Below are 18,365 nucleotides of genomic sequence, written 5' to 3' on the forward strand. Positions count from 1 at the left end.
GCCAAGTCCTTCTTTCCCTTCAGAAATATTCCTGGCTGGGCAGTGGCTCATGCCTATAATCCCAGCACTTTGGGAGGCCAAGGCGAGCAGATCCCTTGAGGCCAGGAGTTCAAGGTCAGGCTGGCCAACACGGTGAAACCCCATCTCCACTAAAAACACAAAAATTAGCTCGGCGTGGGGGCACACACCTGTAATCCTAGCTACTCAGGAGGCTGAGGCAGGAGAATCACTTGAACCCAGGAGGCAGGGGTTGCAGTGAGCCAAATGGTGCCATGGCACTCTAGCCTGGGCAATGGAAGTGAGACTCCATGTCAAAAAAAAAAGGAAAAAAAGAAATGTTCCTGCATCTTAGGAAGCTTGCACACCTACAGACACTACCTGCTTCCTTCTTTCGGCCATTAGAGGTGCTATTTAAAACACCACGGAGGCAGCTCTTCCTGTACCTCTCCTCTTGATCTGTGGCTTTCAAACATTGCCGCACTGCATTTCAGATGCTACCCTCCCCTCAGCAGAGGGTCATGCTTGCCCCCCTCGGTGCCGGATTTCAAATGAAAGTGATCTGTTGAGGCTCTTAGACATAGGGAAATAAATTTTTATGATTATCTGCTAACTCCTAAGCCATCTGAATTTCCTAAGTGGCCCTTAAAGCTCATTTTAGACTTCATAAATTAAAGCAGCAATAACATTATTGGAATAAAGTGTACATTAATTAAATTTCTCTTCAGGAAGTTAACAATGGTTACAAGCAATACAAAATGCTATCTTTGCATGTTTGGCAGGGTTATGTAATGGAAGCACTCCTTACCTTGGAGGCGGCCGTGGATAACTTGTCTGACTGCTTGAAGAACAGTGACCTCCTAACTGTATTGTCCCGGTGAGGATCAGCTTAATGATATTTTAACATCAAATATACTGTACTGGAGTATTTGGGAGATGCTGGACTTTAGCCAAAGTGCAAAGAAAAAAATTTAGTTTTTGAAGTATATTTATGACCTGAAAAAGTATGTGTAATACTTTCTTAAGTTAAAAAAGAAGTCATAATACACACACACACACACACACACACATACATACACACATGCATTATATAAGTATTTTTAAACATCAGGAAGATAGATACCAAGTGTTATCTCTACATGATAAAATATTAATAATTTTCCATGTATTTTTTGTCTGAGTATTTTTCCAAATTTATGTAATAATTATCCTATTTATTACATTGGTAAAGAAAAGCAAAAGCTAAACATTATTTTTAAGTAAATATATATAAAGCTTGTGAACAGTTGCCATGAAAACAGTTGGAATAAATGTTGACTTCACTCGAAGAAATTCCTACCTTAATATATTTTTTTGTGCTCCTGCCAATGTTTAATAACTCATTTCAAATTATTTACGACTCTATATTCTGTTTGTATAATTGAGCTCATCTTGCTTAAAATTGAGTCGGTAATGTTATCTTGTATCCCATTGGGCCTTGTTTCATTTTTAAGTTGAGCATTTTTTATGGATAATTTTGGTATGGTTACAAACATCACACATATTTATCTATATGAACATAAAGATTTATCTAAATCAGTAAAAATGTAGTAAGAATGTTGACAAAGAGTTTTACCTTTTCAGCATAGACTAAGAAATCATTTTTCATAAATTTTGGTAAGTACCAAAAAATTTCCTTTGACATGAACATTTACCAGCTTCTTTCTGGATAGCATAATTTCCATTTCTGTTCTCCTTGTCAGTTAGTTAACAGAATATTGAAGCTTATACCTATCAGGTACATTTTATAATTACTCCTACCCAAATTCGAACAAAAAAATAAATGAAATATCAGTAAACTTTAAGGCCAATTATTGATTTCTTTACATTTTTCAATAAGTAGCAGTCAGTATTGGGCTTTTTGTTTTGTTGATGAGGGTTCCCTTGTTTTGTTTTTTAAAGGTTTAGGCCGGGCGCGGTGGCTCAAGCCTGTAATCCCAGCACTTTGGGAGGCCGAGGCGGGCGGATCATGAGGTCAGGAGATCGAGACCATCCTGGCTAACATGGTGAAACCCCGTCTCTACTAAAAATACAAAAAACTAGCCGGGCGTGGTGGCGGGCGCCTGTAGTCCCAGCTACTCGGAGGCTGAGGCAGGAGAATGGCCTGAACCTGGGAGGCGGAGCTTGCAGTGAGCCGAGATCGTGCCACTGCACTCCAGCCTGGGTGACACAGCGCGAGACTCCGTCTCAAAAAAATAAAAAATAAAAAAAAATAAAAAAAATAAAGGTTTAAGGATAAGGAAAAATAAATGAATAGAAAGTGGCATTTCTGGCCGGGCGCGGTGGCTCAAGCCTGTAATCCCAGCACTTTGGGAGGCCGAGACGGGCGGATCACGAGGTCAGGAGATCGAGACCATCCTGGCTAACATGGTGAAACCCCATCTCTACTAAAAATACAAAAAACTAGCCGGGCGTGGTGGCGGGCGCCTGTAGTCCCAGCTACTCGGAGGCTGAGGCAGGAGAATGGCCTGAACCTGGGAGGCGGAGCTTGCAGTGAGCCGAGATCGTGCCACTGCACTCCAGCCTGGGTGACACAGCGCGAGACTCCGTCTCAAAAAAATAAAAAATAAAAAAAAATAAAAAAAATAAAGGTTTAAGGATAAGGAAAAATAAATGAATAGAAAGTGGCATTTCTAAATAATTATTTCCCTCCTGCAGTGTTTCTGAGTGGACTTGAAACAACTGGCTTTTCATGATACGTGTTGGCATCCTATTAAACTTATTTATTTTTATACCCAGTTCTTCCTCACCAGATTTAAGCTCCAGCAGTAAACTAACAGCAAGCAGAAAGAGCACAGGACAACTAAATGTGAACCCCGGAACCACCAGCGGCAGCACTGCGACTGCAGAACGGAGCCGGCATCAGCGAAGCTTCTCTGTGCCCAAAAAGTTTGGTGTCATTGACCGATCCTCTGACCCACCTCGAAGTGCCACACTGGACAGAATTCAGGCTTGTACCCAACAAGGCCTCTCCTCAAAAACCAGAAGCTCATCCTCCTTGAAGGACAGTCTCACGGACCCATCCCACATAAACCATCCCACCAACCTGCTGGCCACCATCTTCTGGGTCACAGTGGCCTTGATGGAGTCTGATTTTGAGTTTGAATACTTAATGGCCTTAAGGCTGTTGAGCAGACTACTGGCACATATGCCACTCGATAAGGCTGAGAACCGAGAAAAGCTTGAGAAACTCCAGGCACAGCTCAAGTGGGCCGACTTCTCCGGGCTGCAGCAGCTGCTGCTGAAAGGATTCACATCCCTCACCACCACAGACCTGACCCTGCAGCTCTTCAGTCTGCTGACACCAGTGTCCAAAATATCCATGGTGGATGCATCCCATGCTATTGGTAAAGCCAGCCTCGTTCACCCTGTCTCAATTCTGATGGTGGTTGTGTTCGTCATTTGGTACAATAAGATAATATGAACTTACTGCTTTTAACAATTCTGCTACAAAATGGTTCCTTGGGAGTAGTTTATTTTTTCTTTTAAAATTCTATATAATGTAAATCTCAATGATCTGTATTATAGAAAATATTTTTAAGGCAATAGCATAAAAGGGACCAAAATTATTTATAAGATATTAGCAGTTCCTTTATGCTTTCCAGATCAAACTGCAGGTGCTGTTAGTTTATTCCATTGCTCTTGTACAGGAAAAAAAAATTTTTTTCTTAACTCCTAAATCTTTTATTTTTTCTTTGCTTTTCTGCTCTTCTTGGAAATTCTCTTGGTTTCCTCTTGTTTTGAATTAACCCAAATCAACAAACCAGATTGATTATTTATTTATGTATGTATTTATTTATTTATTTATTTACTTTGAGATGGAGTCTCACTCTATCGCCGGGCTGGAGTTCAGTGGCGCAATCTTGGCTCACTGCAACCTCTGTCTCCCAGGTTCAAGCAATTCTCCTGCCTCAGCCTCCCGAGTAGCTGGGATTACAGGTGTACACCACCACGCCCAGCTAATTTTTGTTTTTTTAGTAGAGACGGAGTTTCACCAGTGTCAGCCAGGATGGTCTTGATATCTTGACCTTGTGAGCTGCCCGCCTCAGCCTCCCAAAGTCCTTGGATTACAGGCGTGAGCCACCATGCCTGGCCAACAAACCAGATTTTTAATGCCATGGCATGTGACCCAGAATTCATTTCATGAAGCTAGAGCTTAACACAGAGGAACTAAGTCATTCCTTATTTTAAAGAGTCTTTTCAATTACATGACTAAGACTTAAATTGGTTGGCCTATGTCCTCTCACACCAGTTTTTCTTAAAATATGTAATTTTTGACAAAAATTTCAAACGAGTACTTCAGCTCAGTTCAATCTGTGCCAAAAAAATCTGGGCCAGCCATCCTTATTCACAAAACTCCAGTGCAGGATAATCACTGCATCTTAAAACCGCATATCTACTTCAGTGTCATCTTTGTAACTGGTGCCATTGTGGTTGTGCATTTTTCATAGATTTTGTGTTAGATCATGTTTAAGCTGATTCAAAAACTGCTTTTGCATCATCTCCGTATAAAAGTCTATAACATGCCTTCCCACTGTTAACAGCTAAAATATACCATATTCAACTATCTCCATTGTATCTTCTCCAATCCAGGGTTTCCACTGAATGTCTTGTGTCTCCTGCCCCAGCTGATTCAGCATTTTGAAAATCCCAATCAGTTCTGTAAGGATGTAGCCGAAAGGATTGCTCAGGTACGAGTTACAGTTCCATACTCAGGCAGATCCATAGAGCCCTTCAGGAAGCCTCAATGTCAGACAAATTACAAGGCCCAGAGAAGGCAGTGGTTTTCTCAAAAACTGGAAATAATAACTAGTATCACAGTAATGGACATATAGGGGTGACTGATGCAAATTATCTTGCTTGCTTTCATTCTTGAGAAAGCAGGTGAAAAGAATTTGTGAAAATTATATTAGCCAAGCTAAGTACTTCCCGTAATTACCAAAAAAGTGCAGCAATCTACTTTCCAGACTGCCAGAGATTATAGTAAAATGGCTAACATTTCTTCCTATTCATTGGGCTGTTTTATTCTTAATTGATTTTCTTATTTTAAAAGGTTTGTTTAGAAGAGAAGAACCCCAAACTTTCAAATCTTGCACATGTCATGACTCTTTATAAAACGCACAGCTACACAAGGGACTGCGCCACGTGGGTCAATGTGGTCTGTCGATACCTTCATGAAGCATATGCTGACATTACCTTGAATATGGTTACCTACCTGGCAGAGGTAAGCTTTTTTTTTTTTTTTTTTTTTTGAGACAGGGTCTCATTATGTTGCCCAGGCTGATCTGAACTCTTGGGCTCAAGCAGTCCTCCTGCCTTCGTCTCCCAGAGTGCTAGGATTACAGGCGTGGGCCACCATTCCCTGCCAGAGGTAAGCTTTGAAATAAAAGATAAAATCTATTATAGCTTCCATGGGTAAATTATTTGCATAGAGTTCATAATACACTCAGTATACTCTTAACTTCCATATAGCATGTGCGTATTAAATATTATAATACATGCTAATGGAATCATTTTAAACTCTCACAACGGCACAGTGATGATTAGATACTATCATACAGATCTGAGACTCAGCCAGGTTAAATAATTTTTCACAGTTTAAAGCAGCAGAGTCAGCCTTTAAACCTAGATATAGCTGCCTCCAAAGCTTAAACTCCTTCTGTTTATTATGGTAATACTGTCAGTAGATGGCAGAGATCAGAAAATTTTATCCTAATTACTCTGGATGTTTAAATCTTATTTAAGGAGTTACCTTGTGGCCTGATACGTTTAATGGTTGTTTGATGTAATTATCAAAGCATACGTTCTGAAATAAACTTTATTCTCACCTTTTATGTTTGTTTTTAAAACTGGAATGGTGCTTTGTCATCATACCAGTGTGTTTCTAGTATATTCATTACAAACCCTACACTGACTTCTGTGTATGTTGGTGCTAGAAATGCATAGAGTATTGGTGGGCAAGAGATGAAATGTATTCCATTTAGCATCTTCAGTCCCCAAGAAGTTTATCACACCAGGTCATGAAATCTATAAGGCAAATGGCTGGTAATAGCTACCTTGTTTTAGCCTTTTTAGTGTTGCTTTTTCGTCTGTGATATGCATTCATAGCTATCACTAGCACCTTTCAGAAGGACAATCTACCCTAGTTTTTCTTTTATTTTTATCATCAATCCAGATGCCAGATAGGTTAAAAGTCAGCCATTTTCTCAAAGGCTCCACAAGCCTGAAAGCATCTACCTAGCAGAGGAGAGATGTCCCATCCATCAACATTTATAGTTGATCCTGCGGGATTTTGACTTGCAATACAGATCAGCGATGTGTGAACTGTGTTCAGACTGTCAGCGGCCCAGGATTCACTTGCTCTTTCCACACCCACGTCTCTGACATTTTAAGGAACCTCTCATAAGTACCACCCTGCTGGTTTTAATAGTCACCTGGTCATACCTGTCCCTGCAAGAGTTAACTAAGCAAGCACACACACACCTTAGCACAGAAGTAGTACTGAGAGAACTGATTTATTCTGCTTACAAAGGCAGACCTTGCCTCCTTTAAAAGAAGGTGAAGTGTATACAGCAGCAAGGAGGTAATATTTGTTTGGCTCACTAACCATAAGAAGTTTCACAAATGCCAATTGTATGTAGCATGTACATACAAGGGAATATTATTCAGGAAGAAATTCTGATGCGTGCTTCCACGTGGGTTAATCTTGAAGACAGTATGCTAAGTGAAAAAGGCCAGAGGACAAAAGGACAAATATGACATGATTCTGCTTATATGAAGTACAGAGATTAAGCACGTTTATAAAGAAATTGTAGAATAGTGGTTACCAGGAACTGGGGGCAGTTAGTAATGGAGAATTATTGTTTTGTGGGTACAGAATTTCAGTTTGGGATGATGAACAAGTTCTGGAGGTAGACAGTGGTGATGGTTGCATAATAATGTGAATGTACTTGAGAAAACAGATGGAAAGAGTTTGTGAAAATTATATTAGCCAAGCTAAGTACTTCTGTAACAACCAAAAAGTGTATCAATGTACTCTGGCAGTCTGGAAAGTAGATTGATACACTTTTAAAAAAATGGTTAAAAAGGTTAATTGTATGTTATGTGTATTTTACTACCCATAAAAAAATGGGTTATCTAATTTGTTCTATTCAGCCCTTATCACAAAATTATCACCAAAAAATGTATTATGAACTTCACCAAGGTCCCACTGTATATAATATATATTAACTTCTGTTTCAATTACACGTTCTTTCAGATCTTGGCCATGCACATACATATAATTTTGTGTCACTGTGGTATTCCCTGGAACCTGCTCTGCTCACTTGTTATTAACTTTGCGTGTATATTTCTATGTGTTAGGGTAGCTCACAGAGTGCTGCTTTGAATAACTCTGGAAGTCTATCAGGTTAAGGTGACACAGTTTGTGTAACCATCTCCCTTTTGTTGCTAATGTTCATAATTTTTTCCATTACAAACGGTCCTGTTATGTAGACTTTTATCAAATGATATTTGAAATTTGATCAAATAATAATAGATTTTATCAAAATCATTTTATCACATAATATCAAATGACTCTACATTTCCTGAAGTCGAATTATTCAGTCCTGTGGCATGGATTGTGGGTATGTTATTTAGTTCTTCAACGTATTCGAGAAGTTGGTCTTCATAAAGATCCCCCCATTTGTACTACTATAAACAATATATAAATATTATTGTTTTCCTGTATCCCCACTAAATTTTGTCATTCCATGTCTTCGTTTTTTAATTTAATACTTTTTATTAATAATTTTGAATTATTTTATGTATTTTCTTTCTAGTAAAGATATTCATTTTTCCACATTATAGATTTACATAATTATTTCCTCATGTTTTTTGTTTTGTTTTGTCTTGTTTTGAGACAGAGTCTTGCTCTTGTTACCGAGGCTGGAGTGCAGCGGTGTAACATTGGCTCACTGCAACTTCCGCTTCCTGGGTTCACGCAATTCTCCTGCCTCACCCTCCCAAGTAGCTGGGATTACAGGCACCCACCACTACACTCAGCTAATTTTTGTATTTTTAGTAGAGACTGGGTTTCACCATGTTGGTCAGGCTGGTCTTGAACTCCTCACCTCAGGTGATCCACCCACCCCAGCCTCCCGAAGTGCTGGGATTACAGGCGTGAGCCACCATGCCCAGCTCTTTCCTCATGTTTTAACCACTCCGTAAATATTGTGGAATTTCAACATTTAGTTGGATCATCTCTATCAACTTTTTATGTGTAAACTTTTATCATGATGTCTGTCACATATATTTTTTTCCTTATTTTGCTTTCCTTTTGGACAATATAATTGATTTTTTATGATTATAAAAGCAGTATATGTTCATAACAGAAAATTTGGAAGATGCAGAGAAGTTTTTAAAAAGAAAAGAAAAATTACTCAAAATTAAAGAGAAACAATACTAACATTTTTAAATTTCCTTCCAATGTTATTTGTATATAACACACACATTCATGTCAATATTGGCATCATCTATTAAAAAAACAATCGTGTATCCTTCATTTCCCACTTAATATTATCTGATATCCTCCACTGTCTTTAAAAATGTCATTCTGTTAACTGCATGATGTTTCATTATACAGTTTGCTGTTAACTTATAGATCCATTTCCCTAGTGTTCAATACTTGAATTACTTACAAAGCTTTCTTGTTTTGTGTATGTTTTTTGCCATTATAAATAATGCTGTGGTAAAATCTTATACATAAATCTTAACATCTATCTCTGGTTTGAGAAACATTCCTAAAAGTATAATTACTGTGTCAAAAGATTGTGGACCTCTTCATTGCTCTTGATCTCATTTGCCAATCTATCCAATTCACATTGCCACTGATACGTAAGAATACCCATTTGTTTATCTCCCCATCAATACTGAGTGTTATCAATTTCTAATCTTTGCCAGTTTGATAACTGACAGATTTCATCTTTTGTTTGAATTTGTAATTTTTGATCATTGGTGTCTGATGCTTTCCTTTTGAGGTGTTTTTTAATATTTCATCACATGAATTTTATACTTACGTATTCACACCTCCACACATGATATAGTCTATTTTGATAATATCTTCAGTTCTTCATAGTTAGGATTTTATTTCCTCTCCTAAGGAAACGTGCAATCAAGCCAGGCGTGGTGGCGCTTGCCTATAATCCCAGATACTTGGGAGCTGAGGCAAGAGGATCTCTTGAGGCCAGGAGTTTGAGGCTAGCCTGGGCAACATAGCAAGACCCTGTCTCCTAAAAAAATAAAAATTAAAAAGGAAAGGTGCAATCCTAAATATGTTGGAAAACACGGGTCCTTCCATACGGAGGTCTGATGTGTGACTGACTCCAACTGCACTTTGCCCCCACAGCTGCTGGAGAAGGGCCTCCCTAGCGTGCAGCAGCCCCTGCTCCAGGTGATCTACAGTCTGCTCAGCTACATGGACCTTTCTGTTGTTCCTGTCAAACAGTTCAACGTGGAAGTTCTAAAGACAATTGAAAAATATGTGCAAGTGAGTACTTGGATAACTTCACTAAGCAACCAGTCATTCCAAAAAGACGGAGGCTTTTCCCGTAGCTTGGCTGCAAAACCGTCCAGGTACCAGGCCACTCATTCATTCCTTGACATCCATGACGCAGCCAGGGCAGTTAAGAGTGGGAGCTGGCCACACCCTGAGTAGTATTCTGAAGAGAATGAGAGCACAAGACCCCCGCACATGCCGGTGCCTTCAAAAGGCACATTTCCACCTCTTGGGGCCAGAGGCTGAGTACTGAAAGCACATGCCTGACTTGGAGGGGAGAGGCAGAATCTTGGTTTTTACATCCCGTTTCAGAGAAGGAGAGGGGACAAGGAACTGTAGGAACTTTCACATGTGCCAGGTTCTAGGCCCGGTGTCTCAACATGTGAAGGGCTATTCAGAGGCTAAAACTGTCACTTTAGAGTTGAAGGGTGGTTAAGAAACTTGCATAAATGTACTTGAAAATACTTCGACAAACAAACAAAAAACGTTTGTTTGAGGGGATAAATAAAACAAGATGACAAAATGTGAATAATTGATGAAGAGTACAAAGGAGTTCATTAGACTAGTCTCTCTGTTTCTGTGTATATTTTAATATTTCCATAATAAACAGTCTTTATGTATATTTTTAAAACCAAGAGACTGGCCCCCAAGATTTCAGTTAGTAAAGGCTGGAGCTGGTATTTGGATCCAAAGCCAGTGTCTTCATTTTATTGTACCAGGCAGCCTTCCTGGCAGGATACTTGGACATCTCCAAACACCTACAGATTGATTCCTTTTTTTTTTTTTTTGGAAACCGAGTCTCACTCTGTCCAGGCTGGAGTGCAGTGGCACAATCTCGGCTCACTGCAACCTCTGCCTCCCGGGTTCAAGCAATCCTTCTGCCTCAACCTCCCAAGTAGCTGGGACTACAGGCGTGTGCCACCACGCCTGGCTAATTTTTGTATTTTTAGTGGAGACGGGGTTTCACCGTATTGGCCAGGCTGGTCTCGAACTCCTGACCTCGTGATCCACCACCTCAGTCTCCCAAAGTGCTGGGATTACAGGCATGAGCCACCACGTCCAGCCCAGATCGATTCTTTAAAGCCGTACTCGAGAAGACCAGAAACACAATTTATTTTAATGAAAATAAAAATAAATATAAAGGCCAGGCGCAGTGGCTCAACCTGTAATCCCAGCACTTTGGGAGGCTGAGGCAAGAGGATCACTTGAGGCCAGGAGTTCAAGACCAGCCTGCGCAACAAAAGTGACACCCCAACTCTACAAAAATAAAAAATAAAAACAAATCAGCAAGGTGTGGTGCATACCTACAGTCCCAGCTACTTAGGATGCTGGGGAGAGAGTTTCCCTTGAGCCCAGGAGGTCGAGGTTACATTGGACTGTGATCACACCACTGCACCCCAGCCTGGCCAACAGCACAGTAGGTAGGAAGATAGGAATACAGATAGATGGGAAGATAGATCAAACACACCAGGACAAGTTTCTAAAGCCTGGAAGTTCATCTGAAACACATGACCACAGACTAAAGCAGGGAGGCTCCAGACCATAGGAGTAGTGCAGGGCCACCGTGGGGTTCAGTGGAGAGCGCCTAGCTCCAGAGCAAAGGCATGTTTTTCTCTACATTGTATTTGTCCCTCTATTTCTTCTCTGGAATGTACTTGGTAACTTGTAGGATTCAAGGGCAAACGCTAGTTTCTCTCTGGAAACTCATTGACGAAGATATACAGTATAGATTTTAGACATTCCTTTCCATCTTTACTTCACCAAATTAGTTACAGAAATTATTTAATGCTGAAAGTGACATCCAAGCATCATTTTTCAAGTGGCATTGCTCCATAATACTTACACCACATGGGGTAGGCAGTCAGTTAACAGTTTCTCACTTCGCTCACAGGAGACAGGTGGTCAGTTCACACCTTTCTACGAATGTGTGCCCCATTTTGTTGTTTAATGAGGCTGTCCATTTTATCTTAAGCCTGGGAGCCACCTCTGATACTTTGTATCTTACCTCAAATAGTAGCTTATTTCACATTTAAACCATGGCTTCCCTTGTGCAGAATTTAATAGATGTTTTATTTCATGTTCTTTGACTGCAAAGTCCAGGCAAAAAAAAGTAATAACAACTTTTATCAAGTTCATTTATCTATGTTTCTAATATTTTTATGAGAGCGGCACATAGTCTGGAGGTTGTCAGATAAACAAAGATGGTACAACTTAGTCTTAAATGAAGAGTAGGTATTTGACATGCCAATAAGGAGGGGAAAGGTATTCAAGGATGAGGGCATACCATGAGTAAAGGCACAGAGGCTGAGAGGGCTTGCAGAGTTTGGGGAACCCAGCAGCCTGGGGGAGATGACCCCTGCAGGCCGTGCTCAAAGAGTGTGGATTCCACCCTGTCCACCAGAGGGAGCCTGTGAAGGAGTTTAGTCAGGGAAGTGGCTTGGTCTGAAGAGTTCTAGGACGTTCACTCTAGCTGGATCTGATGAACTTGAGGGCTGCAAGCCAGGACACCAGTAAGGGGCCATTGAGATAGTCCAGGCAAGGCCCAAGAGGGTGCCACTGAGCCAGTGCCAGCAGAAATGCAGTGGAGGGAACAGATTACCAGGAGGGAGGGTTAAGAAGGGCTTCCAGATTCCTGCGTTAAGTAATGAGGAAGACAAGAAGTGAGAAGAAAAGAGGGCTGAAGACAGAGATCAAGGTACTCAGGAAGCAAATGGAGCAGGAGGAGCCAGAGAACTAGGAGGAGGACCAAGAAGACTGGAAACTGGAGGTGGGGAGAACTTTCAGAAAGAGTGAATTGAACAGTCAATGGCATAAAATGCATTGGGAGCTTTTTTTTTTTTCTGAAATTAAGGAGGTGCCTCATTACCAATAATGGTACCTCATTAATAAGAATTTAATTTAGCTGAAATGGATGAAATTGGTCTTTTTTTATTTGCTTGTCTCCTAAACGTAGCTCCTTTTATATATACATTGTCTTTTTATGTCATTTGCCTTTTACTTATCATGGAACCTCCTGCACTGTTTTAAGTCAGTGAATTCTGACTGGTCACTGGCTTCTCACTGGTCATTCTGACATACATTAGCTTTAAAAAAATGAAATTATTTTTAACCCTTGAATGTTTTATTTCCTGCAGAGTGTTCACTGGAGAGAAGCTCTGAATATCTTGAAGCTCGTAGTTTCTCGGTCAGCCAGCCTTGTTTTACCTTCATACCAGCACAGTGACCTCTCAAAAATAGAAATACATCGAGTGTGGACTAGTGCTTCCAAGGAATTACCTGGGAAAACCCTGGACTTCCACTTCGATATTTCGGAGGTACTTAGCTATGTTAACTGTTTCTGTGAACTTTAGCATGAATTTGTAGTAGCAAAGGTCAAAAGTAGTTGCCTGGAAAAAAGAAGATGTATTTGACAGTTATTTCAAATGAAGATTTCTAAGGACTAAATTAGGTTTTGCTTTTTTAAGAACCCATTGAGTGTCATATTCACTGGGACTCTCAGTTGGCAGCTTTTAAAAATAGAAACTAGCCTCAGTTATGTAAAAAATGATTTTAAAAAGAGGTATTAAAAATGGAACGATCATAAGCATTTTAAACCATGACCTTCACTCATTCTTTATCTGACAATGGTCATGTCTTTATATTCACAATGTTTCTCCCTGCTGAACGACAGCCAGTTCAGCAGATGACCGAAGTTTACAGGAATACAGACTCCACTTTTATAGTTGCTTCCCCAGTCCACACTATTTTTTAAACAAGTAAAACTAAATTCTTGCCTTCAAGGGGGCAGGGGAGGGAGAGGGAGGAGCAAGAGACTAGGGACCCAAGCTAAGGAGTCAGGAAGAAAAGAAAGGACAGGAAGTGGTCATGTTTACCTGGTAGTCCATGAACAGACATTTGGGAGGCTTATATTGAAGTCTAAGGTATAAAATAACTTTGCTTTCACATCTCTTACCCCATGACTCATGAACCCCCAAAGCAGAAACAGTACTCTGTTCCTGTTTATATCTAGGGCCCGGTACAACATCTGGTGCATAGGAGATCACTAGTAAATATTTCCAAACTCTGCTGAATGAATAAGTTCACTAAGAAATAAACCTGGTGTCAAACACTGCATGTTCTCACTCATAAGTAGGAGTTGAACAATGAGAACACATGGACACAGGGAGGGGAGCATCACACACCAAAGCCTATCGGGGGGGTGGGGAACAAGGGGAGGGATAGCATTAGGAGAAATACCTAATGTAGATGATGGGTTGATGCGTGCAGCAAACCACCATGGCACCTGTATACCTGTGTAACAAACCTGCACGTTCTGCACGTGTATCCTAGAACTTAGAGTATATTTTAAAAAAAGAGACAGAGAAAGAAACCTGGTGTGCTTATATGGAACTTACTTGCACTATTATGTAGGTCATATCCAAGTTGGGTTTTTTATGCAGTGGTCCTCACTGATCTTTCATCATTTCAGTATTCAGGATGAGATACTATTTGCTGCCATTGTGACACCTGCATCTATGCTTCATATGTAAATAACATTAAAGTTTCAATTTAATCTTGGTCCATTTTCACATTGTTTTTTAACCTGCCTGGGGGGAAAGCTATTTTTACTCTGCGAATTGAGTTTGTTGTGTTCCAAAGAGGTACAAAAAAACATGCAGCCAGTTAGCAGCATGCCCCAGAGACCCAGAACTGCTCCAGAATGATGGGTCTCAGGAGCCAGGTGTAAAATTGACAGTTTCTGCCGCTGCCAAGGTCACGCCCATCAGCTGGTGTCTGCGGAGGAGACCTGCTCAGAGCTCAAGTTTGTGAATTGCTGCCTATGCAGCCACCACACTCCGGAGCTCTCGGGAAGTGAAATTTCCCAAGTGCTGCCCAAGTACCTGGCCCAGACCTCAGTCATTTGAATAACTGAAAAGAAATAAATAAGTTAAATACATTTTTAAATAATTGAGAGTATATAAAGACTAATGACTAAAAGTTGGGAGAGGGAAAGGAATTTTGGTCTCTTGTTCTAACTGTAAGAATTTTTTTCAAGTTTAAACAATCGAAAACTGACTATTTGGTTTCCTGCATATTTTGCTTCTCTTTATCAGTGGCTTCTAAAGCATATTAAAGAACAAGCAGTTGCATTTTTCTGCCGCTAAAGAGGGGAGAAAATGTTGAAGATGCAAACTGATTCATAATGTATGCTTGAATGTTGAGAAAATGAGCCCACTTGTAACACTGAACTTCTCTAATCTTCTTTTTAATCAAATAAGCAGCTCTTGGTTGCTTCTGGGGAGAAGGGTTTCATATATCACAAAACTATTGAGACAGAAGAATGTGCTTTTGTCTTCTTTTCAAGACTCCAATCATCGGGAGGCGGTATGATGAGCTCCAGAATTCTTCTGGGCGTGATGGGAAGCCCAGGGCCATGGCCGTCACCCGGAGCACATCTTCCACTTCCTCAGGCTCCAACTCCAACGTCCTTGTTCCTGTGAGCTGGAAAAGGCCCCAGTATTCTCAGGTATGCAATCCTAGACCCACAGCCCTGGGAGGGACTTTAGGGACCTGTTGAGTCCATATGGCTGTGTCATAAGGGATTCCCCCTTTCACCATCGCAAGGTTGCCCATGTAGGTCTCAGCACTTCCAGGGATGGGGTCTTGTGGCATTCCAAGGAACCCGTTTTCTATTTGAACAGTTCATTACCTTGAGTTGAAGTCTGACTCTTTGTTCCTTCTATCCATTGGTTCTAGTTCTCTCAAGACTTAGAAAATAAAATCTGGTCTCTTTGACATGGCAGCCCTTCAGACATTTAAAGAAATTCTGCCACTCTCCTAAATGAGTCCAAACAACACATCCTTAGTTCTCCTAACTAATTCTAGAGCACTTGGACTCCCAAAGGGCTGATAGGGCTGCACACCCAAAGACCACCCTGTCTGCTGTCCACAGAACAGGCACCTCAACCATAGTGTCTGTGCACAGGCTGAGCCATCCAGATGGCAGAGGGGCAGGGGTACTGCTGCCAGATTCTCTGTAGCTCTGTCATCACAGCATAGCAGAGATGCCCTTGGGCTTCCTATCAAGTAAAACTTCTGCATTATTCAGGGGTCTTCTGTTGACTTGTTACAGAAACCCACTGAAAAATTACCTTATGTGTTAAAGGAACTTACTAACTTACTCATCTTGGCCTCAAGCACAGTTGGCTCCTAGTACACAAATGTCAGAAACTGGATTCTTAGACTCTCTCCTTCTCACTGTCCCCACCTTCCCTTCCCAACATCTTGGCCCTTGTTTTCCCCTCCATTGACTTCATTCTCAGGCAGGATTTTTCTATGGGAGGCCCAGATGACCTCTGGCAGCTCCAGGTTTACATGATCTTTGGCTCTGATGACTTCAGAGCGATAGAGGCCTTTCCTCTTTTGACATCCATAGCAATTCTAGAAAGAGTCTTGCAGGGCATCTGCAGGAGGCATTGCCTCACTTAGTGGGAATGGAGCCTTTCCGAGATAAAAAGAGAGACAGTGTTACCAGAAAAAGGTGAAGTGGGTGCTGGGAGGGACAAAGTGGGTGCCCGGGAGGACTCACCTTCTCTCTTGAAGGTTAGGGGAATGGAACATGTAGCATAGTGCTGGCTGCAACAGAGCAGTTTCTCAGTGAGTGTTCAGCTGAAAACTTCATTGGAAGAGAGAAGAAAAATATACAGCCCAATGTGTCCCTCTACATTGATTCCTTCCCAGAATTGTAAAATGACCACTAAGACTTAGGAAAATCGTTTAGCGAGTCTTCTGCCATCCCTCAGCCTCAAGTCCTCCTGTCTCTGACCTTGAGCAGATACCATATTGAGTGTCTGTCCCCTCTATAATTTGGAAAGAAGGATGCAGTGAATTGAGTTCCGGTAAGAAGAAAAATCTAAGAGTGGCATTGGCCTCCTAGCAGTTTCCACATAACAAACTGTAAATCAGATTAAAGGGGGGAGAATCATTTTAAAGAGATTAGGAAGACTGCTTTAAAAATTCTCAACTCACCAATCATTCTGAGACCTGGGTTTTCTGTCACTGGAAAAATGTAATGGTTTATGGAAGAATCCCTATGGTTAAGGGGCTGGAAAATAGGTTTATGAAGGAAAGGAACTGAATCTGTTTAACTTTAGGAAGAAGAAACTAAGAAAGATTTGATATAGCTTAAAACGAATGAATTTTTTCTTTCTACAGAAAGTATTCTTCTATTTGGAAAAAAGAGACTCATGCTGTAACTTAATAAAGTGTAAGGAAAGCCTTGCTAGTACTGAAAGTTTAATATCATAAGAAAAGATGATCAAAGGAAGTGATAGATCTCCTTGAAGAACCTAGGGATTGATTTTCACATACACACACATATACACCCCTTGGGATAATTTAGATCACCACTGTGCAGCAGAAACATAATGTGAGCTTCATTTTACCTTGTCTAACAGTTACCCTTAAAAAAAAAAAAAAAAAGGAAAAACAGGCCAAATTAATTTTAATAATAAATGTTACCTAACCTACTATATTTGAAATATTATTTCAACATGGTTTCAATATTTTACACGTTTTAATTGCTATTTATGTTCTTGTTTCATACCTTTGTGTGTTTGACATCTCAGTTCTGTCTATATGTCAAGTGCTATTGCCCTGTATGGCTAGTGGCTAGAAAATTAGAGCAGATTTGCTCACAGGACCCCATAATGAAACCTGCTTGTGTTTCTTTTCCAGAAGAGAACAAAAGAGAAGTTGGTGCATGTCCTTTCTCTGTGTGGCCAAGAAGTAGGATTGAGCAAAAATCCATCAGTAAGTTCTGTCATGTATCATAGTTATTTTCGTGTCATGTCTCCTTTTTCATTGGTCTGTTTTTGCCTTTGGTCATATAATTTAGAGGATTCAACTGTGAATGACAAGTATGATAGCCACCGTCTTGAGCAAACCCCTGGACTATTTCTCCCCACACCATGATTGTTAATCACACTAAGTTCAGAAACAATGAAAGATCTTTTTGGCTGTTCACTCGTTTGTCTGTGAATACTGTTGCTTTTCTTTTTTTTAATTTCTTGGATTTTTTAATAAATATGCCCAAACTTTCTTAGAACATAGATGATAATCTCTACTGATCACCATGTATGGCATCTATGCTCATACCTCTTGGATATAATTTTACTCTCTGTACACACACTTCTTACTCTGATGTCCTTATCTTACCCACATACAATAAAGATGAAAATAATATGTTTCTTTGCATATAAACTTCCACAGATGTTACAATAAAAAAACTAAAAATAAAAATCATGCCATCAAGCTTTTGAATGAATGGATGATTGAAGTATTGTAAGTAAACTTTGGAAGCTTTTATAAAATTTAGAAAAATTTGAATTGTGTATGGGAGTATAACAAAAACAATAGACGTGTCTGCTGGTTTCACCAGGTATTTTTGTTTCACGTATATCACAGAATATTTATATTTATGAAAAAGAAATAGCAAACTGAATAATTTCTCAACTAAAGAATTAGTAAACACATTTCTTGTTGGAGCTATTTTTAAATTTCAGAATGGATCCACTCACATAGTTCATGAGCAGGTGAAATATTAGAGGCTCATAAATACTTGCTAAAGTACAAAGTGATATTTCTTATCATCTGGGAAAGCACACCAGCCAGCCATCAGCGAAGCTGGGCCTCCATTTTAGTCACTTTTTTGGTGTTATTGATCAGTGGTTTTTCTGCTGCTCCTGTGACAGTATTTAGGACAGAGGGGACAGTAGCAGAGGCAGATAGAGCCTCCTAGCCCACAGGGAAGAGA

The 18,365-nt window shown here is 40.2% G+C and overlaps 1 protein-coding gene across 7 annotated transcripts in view; it reads left to right on the top strand.

Moving 5' to 3' along the window:
- FRY (FRY microtubule binding protein) overlaps positions 1–18,365 on the top strand; it is a 269,947-nt gene that overhangs the window by 206,666 nt on the left and 44,916 nt on the right. For all 7 annotated transcript variants that reach the window (XM_003913738.5, XM_017951077.2, XM_009191743.4 and 4 more), the window contains 8 exons: positions 780–874; positions 2,776–3,383; positions 4,630–4,727; positions 5,090–5,260; positions 9,422–9,562; positions 12,706–12,885; positions 14,916–15,077; positions 17,288–17,362. In XM_003913738.5, coding sequence (XP_003913787.3) covers positions 780–874; positions 2,776–3,383; positions 4,630–4,727; positions 5,090–5,260; positions 9,422–9,562; positions 12,706–12,885; positions 14,916–15,077; positions 17,288–17,362 — 1,530 coding nt within the window. The remainder of the gene's footprint in view (positions 1–779; positions 875–2,775; positions 3,384–4,629; positions 4,728–5,089; positions 5,261–9,421; positions 9,563–12,705; positions 12,886–14,915; positions 15,078–17,287; positions 17,363–18,365) is intronic.

This window comes from Papio anubis, chromosome 15, assembly GCF_008728515.1.
Source record: "Papio anubis isolate 15944 chromosome 15, Panubis1.0, whole genome shotgun sequence".
NCBI lineage: Eukaryota > Metazoa > Chordata > Mammalia > Primates > Cercopithecidae > Papio > Papio anubis.